This window comes from Impatiens glandulifera, chromosome 1 (genome assembly GCF_907164915.1).
Source record: "Impatiens glandulifera chromosome 1, dImpGla2.1, whole genome shotgun sequence".
In the NCBI taxonomy this organism is placed as follows: domain Eukaryota; kingdom Viridiplantae; phylum Streptophyta; class Magnoliopsida; order Ericales; family Balsaminaceae; genus Impatiens; species Impatiens glandulifera.
In genome coordinates, this window is record NC_061862.1 from 59,433,652 (window position 1) to 59,452,924 (window position 19,273).

At 33.2% G+C, this 19,273-nt stretch overlaps 3 protein-coding genes across 5 annotated transcripts; all 3 read right to left on the bottom strand.

Annotated features, from left to right (window-relative positions):
* Window positions 1-8,350: 8,350 nt before the first annotated feature.
* On the bottom strand, window positions 8,351-11,648 carry LOC124921032 (pentatricopeptide repeat-containing protein At2g27800, mitochondrial-like). Of its 3 annotated transcripts, none has more exons than XM_047461633.1 (5): window positions 11,503-11,648; window positions 9,946-11,250; window positions 9,804-9,856; window positions 9,488-9,584; window positions 8,351-8,637 (listed from the first exon to the last, which is right to left on the bottom strand). In XM_047461633.1, the coding sequence occupies exon 2, from the start codon at window positions 11,219-11,221 to the stop codon at window positions 9,965-9,967; it is 1,257 nt and encodes a 418-aa protein (XP_047317589.1). In that variant the 5' UTR covers window positions 11,222-11,250; window positions 11,503-11,648; the 3' UTR covers window positions 8,351-8,637; window positions 9,488-9,584; window positions 9,804-9,856; window positions 9,946-9,964. The 3 variants fall into 3 exon arrangements, with proteins under 3 accessions (XP_047317589.1, XP_047317588.1, XP_047317587.1); XM_047461632.1 differs by having other exon boundaries at window positions 9,779-9,856; XM_047461631.1 differs by having other exon boundaries at window positions 9,488-9,856.
* A 1,122-nt stretch (window positions 11,649-12,770) lies between these two features.
* On the bottom strand, window positions 12,771-15,365 carry LOC124921523 (COBRA-like protein 4). The gene is made up of 5 exons (XM_047462194.1): window positions 15,221-15,365; window positions 14,685-15,141; window positions 13,608-13,755; window positions 13,244-13,521; window positions 12,771-13,149 (listed from the first exon to the last, which is right to left on the bottom strand). The coding sequence occupies exons 1-5, from the start codon at window positions 15,362-15,364 to the stop codon at window positions 12,872-12,874; spliced, it is 1,305 nt and encodes a 434-aa protein (XP_047318150.1). The 5' UTR covers window position 15,365; the 3' UTR covers window positions 12,771-12,871.
* A 2,944-nt stretch (window positions 15,366-18,309) lies between these two features.
* Window positions 18,310-18,795, bottom strand: LOC124929188 (DNA-directed RNA polymerase subunit alpha-like). The gene has a single exon (XM_047469486.1). It carries the CDS (start codon window positions 18,793-18,795, stop codon window positions 18,310-18,312), a length of 486 nt encoding a protein of 161 aa, XP_047325442.1.
* Window positions 18,796-19,273: the final 478 nt, after the last annotated feature.

Below are 19,273 nucleotides of genomic sequence, written 5' to 3' on the forward strand. Positions count from 1 at the left end.
TCACGGACTCACATATACCATCTGACCATTAGTAAAAATAAAATAAATATATGTCCCATAATGTATTTAATATCTATATTATCATAACATGCATGTCATGCATGTTAGACCCGATATTAAATGCATTATGGAACATATATTTATTTTATTTTTAGTAGTAGGCAGGATGGAGGATGGTACCATTGTTATGATAATGCAATTAAAATAAAATGTCCCATAATGTATTTTTATCGGGTCTAACATGCATGTTATGTTATATATATATAATTGCATTGTGATAACAATGGAGAGGCACATGGCGCAGTTTCATTAGTATCTAAGAACTTGTTTAGTAAGTATCACATACTCAGATATATTGCATATCAGCATTTGGGTACATGCACGTATGTGGTTAGGATTTGGATCCCAAATTTGACATGTTAGAAATAATTCAATCAAATGAATTACGTACATTTCAACCGTCACCAGATTTCACTATGAAGAGAAAGAAGAAATACAGAGTTTTTGTATTACATTTTATCTCTTTAGAATTCTGTCTTATCTATGTAAACTCTTAATAATAATATATTTATAGCGTAAATATTCAAGTAATAAAACCTAAACAACTATTGGTCAGGTCCAAATCCCAAATCCAGAAACAAACCCAATAAACTATAATTAACTATTGTAAAATTTATTATAAGTGTAGGCTCCATAACTCAATAATCTCTCACTTGGAGACTAATTTCATCATCTCTCAATCGATAGCAGGTTACATCCGGTGTCTTAATGAAGAAGACCAGCTGAAGTTGTACACAACTTCAATTTCTCATTTGTCATAACTTTCGTCAACATATCAACTGAATTCTCACTCCCAGGAATTTTCTCAAGAGCTAACACTCCATCTTCTAAAGATGATCGGATGAAATGATAACGAACCTGTATATGATTCGTTGGTCATGATAAATTGGATTCTTTGTCAAATGAATGACACTCTGACTGTCGCATCACAATACACTTCCCTCGTAGTCTTGACCCAATTTTCGCAAAAAAGTTGCAACCACATCATCTCCTTAGCAGCCTCTATCACAACAACATACTTTACCTCGCTACTAGAAAGGACAACAATTTTCTCTAATTTTCAAACCAAACTGATTGTAGTACCTCCCAGAGTATAAATATACTCTATTGTGCTCTTCTAACTATCAACATCACCACCATTGTCAGTATCAACATATCCTTCCAAATCCATATTAGACTTTCTAAAACACAAAGCGAGACCCATTCTTCCTCTTAAGAATAGTAGTATCCTCTTTACTACTTCCCAATATTGTCTACCCGGGTTTTTCATTAATTTGCTAACATCTACCGCTACATGTGCTATGAAGTCTTGTCTAAACCATCGCATACATGATACAACCAATGGTAGAGGCATACAGAACGGTGTCCATGAATTTTTTCTCATCCACTGTTGAAGGTGATTGATCTTTAGATAGTTTGAAGTGACTAGATAAGAAATGAATAACTGGTTTCGCATCGTACAAGTTGAATCTGCTAAGAACTTTCTTCACACATTCTTCTTGTAAAAGTTTGAGAACTTCTTTATCCCAAAAAAATTCTCATCTCAATGATTTGTTTTGCATCACTCAAATCCTTCATTGCAAACTTTTTAGACAACTCTTTCTTAAGCTTGTTAATCTCATACAAGCTTTCTCTAACAATCAACATGTCATCAACGTAAAGGAGCATAATAATGTATGATTTATCAAACCTCTTTATATAGCAACAATGATCAGCTTCACATCTCAAAAAATTGTTACTTTTCATGAAGCTATCGAACTTTTTATACTTTTGCCTTGGTGCCTATTTCAAACCATACAAACTCTTCCAAGGCTTACACACAAGCTCATCTTTTCCTTTGATTTAAAATTCTTGTGTTTGTCGCATGTAAATCTCTTCATCTAAATCACCATGAAGAAAATCATTTTTGACATCCATTTGTTGAAGATGAATGTCTCTTCACAATCAAACTCAAAATAGTTCTGATTGTCATCAATTTGACTACTAGATAGAAAATCTCATTGTAGTCAATACCTTCCTTTTGTTGAAATCTTTTCACAACCAACCTTGCCTTGTACATCATGGTTTTGTCATGTTCTTCTTTAATCCTGAAGATTCATTTATTATGAAGTGTTTTCTTTCCCTTTGGTAGCTCAATGAACTCCCAAGTCTGATTCGATGTCAAAGAATCTATCTCATCTTTCATTGTAGATTCTCACTTAACCGATTCATCAGATTGTATTACTTCCTCGTAGCATTTAGGTTCGCCTCTATCTATCAACAAGATATAGTTTAGAGATGGGAACCACCTCTCGACTGATTTTTGATTTATTGACGATTTTCTCAACTATATAACCGATGTTTGCTGATTTGCCTCTAAGGCCACGTTCTCAACGATTTCATCTTTAACAATACATTGGTCTTCTTCGACCGTTGACATATATTCAGTTGGAAAATCTCTTAAATCGACTATACCAGTCTCTTCCAGTTTGGAATCACCATCTGATGTCTTCCTAACACAATCTTTGTAAAGAACCAGTTCATTGAAGATAACATTTCTTCTATGAATGATCTTCTGATTTTGATTATCTTAGAAATGATAACTAAACTCGATATCACCATAACCAATGAAAAAACATTTATTAGACTTATGATCAAGCTTGCTCCTATCACATTCATTAGTATGAACATATGATAAAAAACTAAACACTTTTAAACGAGAAAGGTTTACATTTTTATTGCTCTAGGCTTCTTCAGAAATTCTGAATTCAAGAGGAACAAATGATCCGCTGTTTATCAAGTAGGAATCAGTGTTAATAGCTTCTATCCATAAGGTTTTAGGAAATCCTACATGCAATCTCATGTTTCTAGCACGTTCGTTCAATGTTCGATTCATCCGTTCAACTACTCCATTCTCTTGAGGCATTCGGGGAACAATCCTCACAATACTGATCTCATTTATAGCACAATATTCTCTGAAATCTGAACTATTGTACTCGCCTCCGTTGTCGAATCTCAAGCATTTAACCTTCTGATTTGTTTTATTTTCAACCAAAGTCTTTCCCTTCTTGAAAATAACAAATACTTCAGACTTGTTCTTCATTAAGTAAACCCATATTTTTCTTGTCGAATCATCTATAAAAGTCACATAGTAGGATGATCCTCCAATAGAAGAAACATGTTTAGGTCCCCACACATTAGTATGTACCAACTATAACCTTTCTTTTTTCATTTCCTTCCCAATTTTTAAGAAACTCACCCGTTTCTATTTTCTAAGAATATAGTTTTCACATAATTGATGTTCAACAGACTTCATTTCTAGAATCTATTCATTCTTTAAAAGAATTTGTATCCCTTTTTCACTCATATGGCCCAACCTGCAATGCCATAGCTCATTATTCTTTGAGTCATCAACTACAAAAACAATTATTTCTCTACAAGTTGAAGTCGTGTATAACGGTCCAGTTTTGTGACCTCGAGCAACAACTATTGCTCATTTATTCACCTTCTACGCACTATTTCTATAATTGAAACTATGACCTTCTTCATCAAGTTGTGTAACATAAATTAGATTGTGCATTAAACTTGTAACATGTCTTACCTTATTAATCTTCTAAATAGAACCATTTTCCATCTTCAATTTGATGTCCCCTATGCCAACAATATCTAGTGACTCACTATCTGCGAGATAAACTTTCCCACAGTTTCCAGCCACATAATTCTCCATTAATTCTTTGTGGGCAGTGGTGTGAAAAGACACTCCCGAATCTAAAACCCATGAATTTATCAGGCTATTAATAAACAATTCCAGTAATCAAATGTCCACTCAGACTTGGACTGAATCCTCCTACTCCTCGACATAGATATGCTCTTACCTTAGTTGAAATTTTTATCATTACCTCTATCTATATTTTTAACATTCAGAGCAGAACCTTTGAACGTTTACCATAATCAATTTTACGAACCTCTTTAGCAAGAATGCGATCTCTAACTTCAATAAATTTCAGTTTACCATTTCCAACTAAATTACTAATTGCTGCCCTCATAGTTTCTCAACTATTTGGTAGAGATGATAATAATATTAGGGCACTAACTTCATATCCAAAATCACTCTCAACAGATAGCAATTGATTCACAATTGTATTGAATTTGTTCAAATGAGTAGTGACATAAGTACCATCAATCATTCATAAATTAAAGAGTCTTTTCATTAGATGTACCTTATTGTTAATCGATGGTTTCTCATACATATCAGAAAGAGTTTTCATCAGACCCATGGTGGTTTTCTCATTTGCTACATTGTGAGCAACTGTCCTAGTTAGCGTCAATCGGACAACTCCCAAACCTGTTTATCAAGGAGTTTCCATTCATCGTCTCTAGTTTTTTCACTCAAAAGAATATGAAACTTCTTTTCATAGAGATAATCCTCAATCTGCATCCTCTAGAATGCATAATATGTTCCATAAAATCTTCTAATCCCGTGTTATATATTGTTCTCATTTGCCATCGTTTCCAATTATCTAATCTAGCCTAGCAGCTCAAATACCAGTTGTTAAAATTTGAATCCCCCAAATCTGACCTACTTGAAATGATCTGTAAAAACGCAAGAAAATAAGAACACAAGAAGACATAAATTTATAGTGGTTCACTCAAATGAGCTACGTCCACTTCATCCGCCACCAGATTTTACTATGAAGAAGAAGGAATTCAGAGTTTTTGCCTCATACTTTATCTCTCTAGAATTCTGTCTTATCAATGTAACCTTTAATAATAACATATTTATAGGGTAAACATTCAGGTAATAAACCTAAATAACTCTTGGTCAAGCTCAAGCCCAAACTCAAATACAAACCCAATAAACTCTAATTAACTATTTTAGAGTTTATTATAAGTGTAAGCTTCATAACTCAACAGACTTCTCCTCAGACTAGACGGAACGACCTTCGCTGGATCAACTAACGAACCGAAGAATGGATCTTCTCTTCAACTAGAAAACAAGATCGGAGAAAACCGCTCTCCAACTGGTTCCCTAACTGGAGACTAATCTGGTGAGTTGAAAACTGACCCGTTCAAGTCCTGAACTCCCCTTTAAAATAACTGACCTCAAGCCCTTTTAAATGACGGACCCTTAGACTTTTAATTAGAGGGATATGCTTTGTATTATAAAAAAAATGAAATTCCCTTTTTACTTTTTATATATTTTCAACCTCATTTCTTTTGTTCCCCTTAGCAGCCCTTCCTTTAATGAGTCAACCCAGCCAGTTTTGTAACCCAATGAGTCGAATTTTTATGGTGAACTTACCACCCAAAGACCTTGAACTCCCTTTTTGAATTATCTCGAATGGTGTATCCTAGCTCAAGTTAAGATTTTTCAAGGTTCACTTTTTATTTAGCCTTCAGCATACTCACGGTTTCTACACTTGTGACTTCAAACACCCACAACTTTTGACTCGGGGCTCCTCATGAAATGAGTGAGTAGACATTGGAAAGGCCTAAGTCTTTCCTATAACTCTCATTTTTTGAGTGTCAATAAATAGAGCCCATATTGACCAGGAAAACGACTGTACAAGGACTTGTCATTGCATGTACCAATCTTGTTACGGGCGACCTAGAGGCCTACTTGACACCACTGAAAATATAACTCAAAGGGCTTTCCTATGATAGCTCATTCACCGAAAATGGACAAATGAATTGAAAGATATGAATTTGTAAAGTGATGTTTCCTTTAGTTAGACCCTAGGACTCAAATCTAGAGCATGAACTCGCTTGCATTGACTTGGCAAGTGCTCTAAACGTCGAACCATAGCTTGGGACTGATGCCATTTGAAATATGTATGGATTAGCTTTCTAACCCAAGTTGAATCACTCAAATCCACCAACTACAAATCAAGTTATGAATTGTTGAGTAAAGGGGTGTCCAGATTGATCTTTATTTACACACATTCTCTTCACGTCGATATTTCGTCTAGATATGGGACCCCAACGTGAAATTGAGCTGAAATAGTCCATGTATAGGACTCATCCCCCTTTCCAAAACACCCAAAATGATAGAATTTCATTGAGTATTGAGGCCAGAGAAATTTTTTGAAGTTTTAAACTCATCCAAAGCTTAATGACACTTCAAAAGGCTAAAGTTCCCTTCTCTTTTTTGATAAATCCATTTTTTTCAAATAATACACCAATTTTACCAAAATTCAAATTTCAAATGGGAGGCCAAAACCCCTCCTCTAGTTGGTTGATCCACGTTTGACTCTCCTTTGACCCGGATTGACTCGCCGGTTTGTGAGTTGACTTGCCGGTTCAACTCGTTCTTTCGGTTTCTCATCTTTTTGAATATCTTCTGTACACAATTGCAAATAGTAATATTATACTCAAAATTCATAATTTTTCAAAACGAACGATATAAACATGTCACACGTTTCAGAAACCGAGTTGTTATGAAAAATAGCGATTTGACCCATAAACGGGCTCCAAAATGATTATGCGGTACATTTTATTCAACAACAATATTATACTCAAAGTTCACGATTTTTCGTGTCAATCATTTTAAAGGTATGAGGGCACTCATAACTCAAGAATATTTTGAATTCGTCGTTTGGATCATTGTTTTTAGACTTTTTTTAATTGGTTTTCAAAAGACATTTTTATGTTTTTTTTGTTTCCCGGTCCAATAAACAATCATGAGTGCTATATTAGACCGGGTTATTTATTGGATACCTACAGTGTAAAAATGGGGTGTCTTTAGACTTTTTTTTTTATATATACTTTATTTTTTCTCATTTGGATTGATCTTAAAACTCACGTTAGACTATTTCATAAAACTAGAATTTCAGAAAACTTGGTCCAATTTTGTTAATTCTTTCAAGATGGCTGAATTTTATATCTTAATACATGTTTCAGGATTAAATTCCTATTTGTCCATATCATTAAAAAATAAAGTTTTAAATTGAACATGGACATTTGATTACATTGTTTTTTTTTTTCTAATTTCTTCTTCTTCTTTTATTTATTTTTTAAAATTAAATTTTATGTGTCTAATTCAAATGAGGAAATGAATTGATTGAGATGAAGATGTTTACATATTAGAATGAGATAATGAATGTAAATGCATATTTTGATGATGAGAGATTTATGTCACATGTGTTTGGTTTTCAAGAATGTATGAACTTGATGTCATGCTTTTGAATGAATCTGATACTCTCCGTTATTATGATTATTTGAGTTTAAATGTCTTGCCTTATTAAAGTCAGGCTCGCAGCTCGCAACACAATCGACACAAGCGAATGCACACTATTCTTTTTAGTACGACCAATAAGCAAACATATTGATATGTTGTTGGACCTAATATAGTTTTTTTTAAAGAAATAGTTAAATTGTTCTCATCATTTTATATTTTATGGTTTTTTTAATGAGAAATGATTGGTAGAGGGAATGATGTAGCGTCTGATTTGGCTGAAAAAATTAAATAATTTCTCTCTCTTCTCTTTTTTCTCTCACTTTTTCATTTTTCCAACCAATGAAGTGATGCTAAGTTATTCCCTCACCTATCACTCCTCTTTCTTTTTTTTTATTTTTTTTTTTTTATGTTCTCTATTTTTATTTATTGAGATTTTTTAAATATTTAGAGTTATGTAAATATGTCATACAAATAATTCAAAGAATAGCAAATCTAATTCCAAATATGCTTAATATATTTTAAGTTAACAAGTTTACTATGTATCATAGTTTTATTTGAGGAGAATGTTAAAAACATGTTTAAAATGTGAGTTTCCCACAAACTCTTCTAACACTTCTAGCTCCAAAGTTTGTTAAACACCAAGGAAAATAAAAAGATTAGAATAATAAAAGAAAACCCTCAACACAATAATAAGTGTGATATTTCGTCCTTATTTCAGAAAAGATAAAATAAAGCAACAAGCAAAATAAAATGAAGAAGGCATCAAGAAGAAAAAAAGCTTGCAAATAACTTAGATAATCATGTTAACATTGAGAAAGTTGTTCAAAAAGACTAAGAAAATATTATACTTCAAGCTTCAAAAGAATGTACTCACCTCAATTGACAATATGAAATTCAAGAAAGAAAAAAAAAACTAGTTTCAATTCATAAATGTAAAAACTATGGTTATAACATTGTCAAAGTTGATGAGATCAAAATTATTCGTATCAATAAAATGGTGGCAAAAATTACATAATAACTCTCCTTCAATATTCTTCTTAACTAAGATCAATCAGAATCTCAACATTGAAGGAAATTTCACAAAAATTAATCCAAAATAAAATAAAATTTTGATATTTTTTATTTTACTCAAGATTCATAATAGATATCTTACACTTATTTGGAAAATCATTACAAAAGTTTTTCCTCTTAAGGCTGAATTTAAAAATAAAAAATGATCAAACTGGCTAACTTTGTAAAAATTCAGATGAAACAGCCTCTCGCGATCTTTCTCCACTGCGTCTTTGCAAAAGCTATTTGATTTGGATCATTCTAAAACCTCTACTTCAATCCCCAACTTGACTTTTCCAACTGGAACACACATTCCTTCCTTTCAAAACAATCACCATTTAACCACGACCAACTCTCTTACCTTGCAATATCTGTCATAAACATTTAGCAAAACATGAATATGTTCTTTTTAATACAACAAGATCAGAAAGAGAACAATCACTCTTATGAACAGACAATGACAAATGAGCATTCTGAAAAACGAACCTTCACTTAATCAAACGCTCAAACAAAAGCTCTCGCCTCTCAATATCTCTAATGAAACTATTTTGTTTTATAGTAGATAGTGCGTATTTAAACTATTCTTCAACAACCACAATCATTGTTTGCAACAATAAAGGGGGCATTCTTTTTGCAAAGATAAAGACACAACCAACTTCCTTCCCTAATGTGTCCGAAGCAATCACAATTCGGATGGGACTTGAATTCCTCTCACAACATCAATACTCGATCAAGTCAACAAAGCAAACAAACTTATCCTTATCTCAACAGATCATATCCAAACTTCTCTCAGCTATTTTGTATTGCATTGGCATCCTTAAAATTAATGTGAAGTATATGTATACAAGGTTAAGAGGCTGATGATAAAAACATACAAACACTGTGTTTCCCATGACCATTTCATTTTCAAGAGAGCGAATTGAGTTACCACAAGCAAATCACATTCTTAAAAACATGTCAGAAATCAACCAAATATAAAACAGCAGATAACAAGCAATACAAGTAAATAAGCAAGGATGAAAAAATAAATAAAAAATCTGTAAAATGATTTCATAGCTTCTCAATTGAAAAATATTGGGAAAGAGCCTTAATCTGACCTGTAACTACAATAAAAGAAAACTACTCACAATGGCCATATAAGTTTACAGACAGTATCAGTGTATATCATAACACTCTTTAGGGAAAATATAACATATGAGGTCAATAAAGATAGACAATTACCATATAAAATCTTCAGATCCGTCTGTTAGCATAGTCCTCAGGCTGGTCATTTTCTTCTTCTTTGTCCAGTTGCCCATCTCATAACGAAAAGATTGTTCTACACCAACATATTTGCCATAAGTACCATAACTACTGTCATAATAGGACATTCCATTTCCATAGTTAACATACAACCATAGAAGATAAAGTATGAGTAAAGCCTTCCATAATGCAATAAAACTGATTGCTTTTAAATCTCAGAGACTGATCATGGCAACTAGTGGTTACTATCGCTTTAATGAACAAAATAACCTGAAAAAGTCTAGTGCTGGTTTACCCAATGCACCTTCCTCTTCTGTCAAGCCTCGAGACCATCTACTAGAGGAATACCTGTTATTGTTCACAAATCGAATATTACGTCGGCAAGAAGAATATCATTCCTCGGAAGCTAATTCAGAAAAAATATTATAACTAATCACCTCAAGTAATAACACTTGGTCAATATCTCTTACTGGAACTTCTAGAATAGTCTTGAAGTTGATGATGAAGCTTCCTATATGCATCACCAATTACAAGGCCATTGTCCTTCAACTTCTTCAACAGCTCGATGGCGTCCACAACATTTCTGTGCTGACATATTTCTTCAAGTACTGTTTGGTATGTAATGAAATCAACTGGTATAGAGTTGACAGTCATCTCCTTCAAAATACTGACTGATTCTTCAACCTCGCCACAAAGAGCCAATGAGTTCACAAAGGAGTTATATGATATACTGCTCGGAACATATCCCTTCGTTTTCATTTCATTCCATAACTTCCTTGCATTATCTGTCCTTCCTTGGGCACACAAACCATGGATCAAATAATCATACGAAAATGAGTTGGGAAGGCATTTATAGACTACACCCATTTGATGAAATATTCTAAGCGCGTCATTCAGATGAAGTGACAGGACATATCCCTTGATCATGGAATTTAACGTATAAATATCCGGTTCAACACCATCGTCCACCATTTGCTTGAACAATGATCTTATCGTCTCCATGTAAATATGATTTATGTACGAATTATGTCTCCTACTGAGAAATGCTGAGAACAGAAGATTATATGTTCTAATCGAGGGCTTGCAATCAACTTTCCTGTTATCCCTCATGTGCTTGTATACATTGACAGCTTTACTTAATTTACGAGCCTCTGTAGAGAAGTAAATCATTGTATTGTACAATGCCTCATTACCAACTTCAGGAACTGTAAGCGCTTTGTCAATAACTTCATCCATTTCTTCATACATTTTGGCAGCACCAATCTTCTTTATCGTGATGTGATACACAGATGAATCGTGAATGAATCTAGGCTGCTTCGACGCCCATTTGAATAGCTCCAAACATACAAGAGGATCTTCTTGGAGAGTTATAATTTGGGTCAACTCTTCTGCTGTGAATCTAGGTGGAATTTGAGCTTTTGCTTGCTCAAACAATGCTTCATCTAAAACGGGTTTTGCATCTTCTCTCAGCCTTTTGTTAATTCTTTTCCTTAAAGTCCGAGGAATGTACTTTGTGGAGGAATGATAAGACAAATTGAACATGAATGGGCATCTGGGCATATGTTTGAGAATCCTAGGGTTTATGATTACAGAGTGACAGAATGGGATCGCATTTACAGATAGAGAATCACAGACAGGATATGGAATTGATGGAAAAAACTGAATAATCCTGGAGTTAAGGCATAAGAAGCGATGTCTGTTAAGTGATAACATGTTATTTATTCTCCAATTCTTGTAATCTCCTGTAAATCATATAGAAATCATCTTGTCACAGTAAATAATAAACCTCCTTGAATCAAATGATCATAAGCAACTCTCAATCAAAACATGCTCAGCAAATAATAAAAAACAAATCTTTAATGAATTGATGAAACAAACACATTGCAGCAATACCATTCTACTGAAGTAAACATTAGCACAAATTCATTATAGAACTGCTTGTTTCCTAACTGAAGAAAACAGGACAATTGTTCTTGAATGCAAGAAGTCAGTACCTGAAGCATGAAGATTGATGTCGACCCTCTGTTCAGCGTCGGAAATCTCGCCGTCTACTTTCTGCCGGATTTTGGAACTGGACCGCTTGGAGTTCGAATGGAGAGATCTTAAGCTCGTTGGAAGCCCTGTTTTCCTTCAATTTTTTTTTTTTTCTCAACGCGACGAACCAGCAAATTCATAAGGCCCTTATAGGCCCGTTTGATATTTTTTTTATTTGATTCTATTTTAAAATGAAGTTTATGATTTAAGAATGTAATTTTCATAAATATAATACGAGGATATCTGAAATGACATTTTTTATTTTATAAATGAGTTAAATTATAAATGACAAAATCATAGTAAAAGTTGATTATTTTGTAATCATAATAGTCCTAGGTACAATTATTTCATTTTTGCAACCCATCAATCTAGAGAGAAACTAATTAATGTATATATATCAAATTGGAAGAACCTATAAGAACTATTGGATGTAAGAAAAGTCGAAGGAAAATAAAAAAAAAAAAAAAAAATTCATGAAAGAAAATTTTAAGGAAATAGAAGATTAAATATTATATCTATTATAAGGAGAGAAATGAATTATATATTAAGATACGTTTCCGTATTAAATTTTAAGTTTTCATAATTTAAATTAGAATCTCAGATAATTCAAACTGCTAGAGCTAGAATTTATATGAATATGTAGTCTAATGATTCTTTCAAGAGTAATCTCGACATTATTGTGTTTTGAATAATTTGAACAAACTCGTCTTAAAGGTACATGTTTTGTATTAGATGAACCGAGATTAGATGGACAAGGTTGTATTTGGATGGCATAGGGTTAATTAGGGGAGGAAGTGAGAACTTCTTATCATGACAAGAGCTTAATTCATTCCTAGTAGGCTCTAGGGTAAGGTTAGACGATGAGACCCCAAATTTGGAGATAAAAAAAATTATTTTTAATTGTTATTTAACTTGTACGATATGTTGTAACATATAATAGTATAAAATAATTTTGTGTTCAAATTAATAAAAAATAATTTAGTCTAATTAGTAAGATGATTTAGTAGTACTATTAAGGTTGCGGGTTTAACTCTAGTATAAATCAATATTTTTTTTAGTTGTATGGAGTTCCAGAAGTGGTAGGGGCCGAAAATGGCTTGCCTAGCTAGTCCATTTATACAACATAACATAAAATATACCTAGTGAAATAAAAAATAAAAACACATATAATTTTTCTTTTAGGGCACCCAAATCTTCCTAAATTCATAATTAACGTCCACATGTGACCAAAATGGTAATATACTTGAGCTCATAATGCCTTAAGGAAAGGATAATATGGCCCAAACAACAGAAATACAAGTTTTCAATATAAATGTGATGATAAAAGAGTTACATGAACATAACCGCCACAAGAAATATTATTGTAACGTGTGCACACAAATGATTTGTGGTTGCAGAATTTGGTAAAACTGGATAGTCATCTGGAGGCGGGAGCTTACATTCATCACCATTAAAATAGACCTTCCTAGGGAATGCCCATCCTTGTTTGAGGGTAAAGGTTTCCTTGTTCTTCTGAAGTAACACCTCCGATTGCACATTTCCAAAGGGTCCGGCTTCCATTAGAAGGTCATTATAGAACTTCATGCCGTAAAACATGGCTGTATCATCTGCATGATCATGAATAATTAATATTTGTGTTATAACTAAGTGTATAGAAACGTACTCTTTAGGGTTCGATGAGTAGGAAATGCATGTAATTACTTATTGATTCGTAAGGGACTAGGGGCTTGTAATCGAAACTGAAGACTTGAGTGACATTGTTAAGGTTTGGGTGTTGAGCCACTAGAGTCCATTGAGTGTAGTTGAGCCGATAATTGAAGTTTGTGACGGCTATTTTTACTCGCCAATAGTCTTTGTAGTTTATCTTGACGTGCCAATGGATTCTTATTGGACACATGTGGTGCGTGCACTGCAACAATGGTGCGTTATCCTTTCTTGGAGTGTTTATCCCCGTCTTTTTCAGTTGATCCGAGTCGCTCCTATGCATAGTATTAGTAAAATGATTAGAGAACATGAAGATCATCAATGGGTTGGATTATGAATTTATGATAATCAGTAGTCTTACATGATGCAATTGTTCTTGGTTTGACACCCACATGAACAAGTTGGACATGGAGTGATTGTGTTATTGTAGAAAGACGAGAAGGAAACACAACATGTCGGGTTTTTTGAGGCTAGAAATTGTGAATAAGTGCACGTCACGTTCCATGTCACTGAGAATAATGTTTCGATTAATTAGTACACAATTTGCATGCATGCATTCAAATATGTTACTTGAAATAAGTGGCTAAAAATTATTATTTTTATTATCCATTAGGGTATGAAGATCATAACTTTGTGTTAAAAAACTAAACAAGGTTTGAAATGAATGTTTCCTTACAATATAAATCAACAAAATGAAACTAAGTGACAATAACTATTATTTGGAAACACTTTTCAGCTACAAGAACTATTATTTGGAACACTTTTCATATCAGATCCATAATGGAACTTGTCGTTAAAATTATAAAATTTGTATCAAACTATGTTCTTTTTCAAATGTGACCATATCGAGATCTACATATTGATGAAATATTTATCAACATAAACAATACGACCTTGTTTGGGATTCAGTTATTTAAATTGTTTTGTTTTGATAGGTTAAAAAGGTTATTTAGGTAAGAAAATTGAAAGGGTTAATATATGAAGATTATTTCAAAGATTTGATTCTATGATTGATGATGTATATGATCAATTTTAAAATTTTAAGAACTTAACCATAAATTCTTATATGGATTTGATCTAGATCTACATATTGATGAGATAGTTGTCTCCATAAACAACATTAGTTTCAAACTGAGAATTATTTGAATAATTATCAAATAATTTACTAACTATTTTTTCTTATATCCTATCATTAATCAAATCAATAAAATCACTCAAATATTCTCTATATATGAACTCTTTAACTATTTTTTTACAAGAATAGTTCATATTTTCTTAACCTAAATCCGAACAAAGTATTTAAATAACTCCACTCCAAAGATTATTTTTGACGTTTTCTAATCTAGATAGAAGAAGTGTTTTCAAATGAGCAGGTAATATGTATGAACAACAATGACACATGCTATATATAATAGTAGTTGATAATAAAATGACTCACTCAAAGCTTGAGTCTTGCGTCTGCGATCAGGCGTTAGGAAAACGGTGGAAGGAACGATCTTGGCAGGACCACAAGTGTACCCAGGGCCAGGACCCAATAATGTAAAGTTCTTTGGAAGCTTGACGGTTTTATTAGAAGATCCAGAAAGACCTACACTAACTTGAAAAGCCGAGACTGAGCCAGCAGGGTCTTGACCCCGAGAGGCAATAACTCCACCCTTGCAACAATTTTGAAACTGTTGGTTATAAGGGACACCAGGAAGTAAGTCTACTAATATAGGATTTCTCTTGCAACAATGTGGAATGTTTCCCTTGAACTTAGAACAATCTCCTTGTTCGGTTGTTTGCGCGCCAATTATTGACCAAATCACTTCTTTTTTCGCCCACGACCATCCAAGTGTCCATCCCGGGTTCATTATGTGTCGATACAATTGGAAGTTATTCATCGTCACAGCAGCCTTCACACAATCAATATATTAAAATGAAGAAAATGAAATTGGATTATTTGAAATTCATGAGATCATAACTTAACATTACCACGTAACCATCTGCAGTCCAAGATACGACGTCCCATTTGATTGTAATGTTTCCAAACGGATCTAGTGGATCAAACGCCGTAGATTGAGTTAGCAAGATCGTGATCATGAAGAAGAGAGCATAGTTGAGGGAATTGAAACTCATGTTTAATTGGCCTTTGATTCAATTTCATGCAATTAATAAGATGTGAGTTATTTTATTATAATAATATGTCACAGTTACTTAGAAATTAAATAAGCACAATATTTAATCATTATTCGGATGGATGATGAATACACCATAGCTAACTTTTGTATGTGGGTAGGATCATAACCCATGATTAATTTGCGTGTAATATAAACATTTTCAAAAGTGAAAATGAAATAACATTCCTCTTCTACCAACTAATTAACTTGTTGGAAGATATTTCATTTTATTTTATATAGTTTTTTTTAAAGGATCATCACATTGAAAGAGAAATAAAATACAAACAAAACAAAAGTAAAGTAAATGGTGAAAAATTAATACGACATGGAGGCCCAGCACAATTGGGCCACAATAGACCATCTAAAAGCCCAATAAGTTAGTACCCTAGTAATGGAGACAGAATTTATTAATTTCGAATTCTTGGATTTGCTGTCCCACTTGCTGCGTAGTCTCTATCAGATGAGAGAATATTAAAATAAAATGTTATATATATAATTTTTTAGGATATAAAGTTTAGAATTTAAAATTTAAGGTTGATGTGATATATATAACTTTTTAAATGTTATATATATAATTTTTTAGGATATAAAGTTTAGAATTTAAAATTTAAGGTTGATGTGATATATATAACTTTTTATTCGTTTTGATATTAAGACCGTAAGTGAAACAGTCTTTTGGACAGAGATCTTCACTCATTAACTTCAAGACAAATTATTATATATATATATATAACAATTAAAAATAAATTTAGCACACATATAATTCACTCAAATTTTTATGAACCACACTTTTTATCTTTATAATTTTTAAATAACATTTGAAATTTGCACCCAGACACTACATATTTCACAATCACACTATCCCCTCGAACATGTATAATTTATTCGAATTTACATTCACATATATCACTATCACACTATCCCTTCATTTATAATTTTACATACTTCATTTATAAAATTAAAAATAATTATTTTGATTATTTTTTAATAAATAAAATCAAAATAATTAAAATTAAGGCCAAAACATGATTAAATAATTAATTAGATTAATTAAGGATAATGACCAATAAAAATGAATAAAAATAATTTGGGATAAAAGCAATTTATTCCGAATTAATTGTAGAAAATCAAAGGAAATTAAAATAAATAATTTAGGATAAATGTTGTATTCATTTTATCCCAATTAAATTATTTATTAAACCCAAAAATATATATTAAATAATAGATTAGCAAAATATGTGCCATATTTATTAAAAATGTTTTTATATATTTTAAGTTTGAAAACAAAACCAAAAGGGTTAAAGAAAAATCAATTTCAAACAAACCCTTAAGCTTTTAAATAAATTGTAATCCTGTGTGACCGAAATTTGGAAGGATCGCTGCAGTAGGAACCACAACCGTCGAATAAGCGTTGGATTTTCATTCAACGCCCAGGAGCCATCCGCGTAGCCCTCTGAAACGAAGGAGACGCGCGCTTGCGAAGCACATGATCAACTAATGCGCGCCTTAGTGCCGTTAGTTGAAACGCGTCAAAACGCCCGATCGTAGACGAAATTCAAAAGAAATGTCAATGAAGCGTCCCACGTTCGAGATTATGCCCAAAACGACGTCATTTCATGCATAGTTTATCTTCTTCCTCACAAAAACGAATATAATAAGAACATGCCTCGTCTTTGATTTGTCAAAGATGGAACTCCGTCGATAGTCCACCAAAACGATTGATTCGAAAGCTGAAATGATCACCTACCACATTGATCATTTCCCCTACGATCATAGGCTTCATTATGGTCTGATCGAGCAAGTTAGATCAATAACATCCAAACTAACATTGATGACTTTTGACTAAATCTGATCCACTTGCTTCACAAATTGACTTCGGGAGGCTATAAATAGCCTCTTGAGCAAACTGAAGGCAAGAGATCCACTCTCAAGCCCTCAATCAAACTTTTTCAAAAATCCTCCATTAAAGCTTCAAGCTTTCTAGATTTTTGGAATTTTCGTGCAAGGCCTTAAGGCTCTGAACTAGACATTCACACAACTTACTTAAGATATAAGGAGTGTTCTTCAACTCTCAGTAAGATTCCAATCACCCACTAATTTAATCTTCCAATTTGAAATTGATTTTTTTTAAATTTTAGTTTTCACAATTTCATATACTATCTGGTTGTTGAATTTCTTGATTAGAAAACGATCTTAGAATCATTTGTAAGCTCCCGTTGAAGCCAAACCCGATCAATCAACCTAAATAATAAACCTCAAATTTGAATTTAGAAAATTTCAAAATCGAGTTTTCTATTCTTGAGTTATTGCTCAAGAACAACAACCTAGAAAGCTTCCCAAGAAGTTTATAATGATGTTGGGAACCTATTTGGACCAGTACCAATCTACTCTAACCATGTTTGATAAAAAACCAAATTTTCATAAAAAAATGAAAATTTCAGTTCTTAAATTAGTCAAAACAAACAACAATTGTTCATATTTTGGTTCTATTCAATCATATGAAGCATAAGAAAGCTATTAACAAGCTCATTACGCTTCATCAAAGCCCAAAATTTAGAAACTCCCCGAATCGGATCCCAAATTGACGGGTTAGTGTGAGCTTATCCATGCGGTTATGCACTCTTCGAATAGGAATCCATTTTCTGAAAGATCCTGGCTTTCGTGCTTTGGTGGGTCTCCGAGATCCTTTCGATGACCTATGTTGTGTTGAAGGAATATCTATCTGATCCGATATGATTTGATCGATTGTGTAAAGCCCGCGGTACACCGGTGCTCAAACTTTTTCTCAAGATATCTTCAAAACTCTTGGGGTCATTGCTCCGAATGTTGTTATCGCGGTGTGAAACCAGTTAGTTCCGTATGAAATTCAGATGCATGTGACAAGCCAAGGCCCTGAAAGGATCACTAACGAAATATCGCATTTAGAAGCCCATTTACTCCGCAATTTAGGCAAAAATTGTCCTCTAAATGGAAATTTTTTTCTTCCATATGTAAAAAGGGAATAAATAAATCAATCAAATTGCGGGAAGCTTCATGAAGTGCTTCTTTAGGAGTTAAACTTCCATTTGTCCATATTTCGAGAAAAAGTATCTCTTGTTTTTCGTTCCCATTTCCATAAGAATGAATACTATGATTCGCATTTCGAACAGGCATGAATACAGCATCTATAGGATAACTTCTGTCTTGAAAGCTATGTAGACTTTTTATACGATATCCTCGATTCCTCTCAATTTGTAATCCTATACAAAAATCCATAGGTTCCGTCAAGCTAGCTATATGTTGTGTATTATCAACAATTTTCACATAAGGCGGTAAGATGATATCTTGAGAAGTCCATACAAATCTTTCTTCTTCTCTAGCTGGTGGTCCTCTCAAATCGCATTTTCTCATCGATAGGTAGGGTTCATTCTAAGGTTCCTTATTCCGGTTGTAAAGCTACAGAAGAGGAGGAATGGGCACAGCCCCAGACGCAGTGCGCGTTTCCGACCCTCAAAGGTATGCGGCTATACGACTTTCGTGCAATCCCTTGCTTGTTTGAAGTAGGATGTGGAATGTTCTTGGTGATGGATGGTGGTTCTTCAATCAGTTCGGGATCATCTCGCATCTAGCTCTACTGTTGAGGCGAGTAATAGAGAGTTTAATGGACTAACAGGAAGTCAAAAATGGATTTTAAAAGTAACTTGGGGGTATCTAGTCTTATTCCTATTTTGGCATTTTTGATTTCCGGGGTTTTAGCCCCGATTAGCAAAGGACCAGAAAAACTCTCTAGTTATGAATCGGGTATAGAACCAATGGGCGACGCTTGGTTACAATTTAGAATTCGTTATTATATGTTTGCTCTAGTTTTTGTTGTTTTTGATGTTGAAAC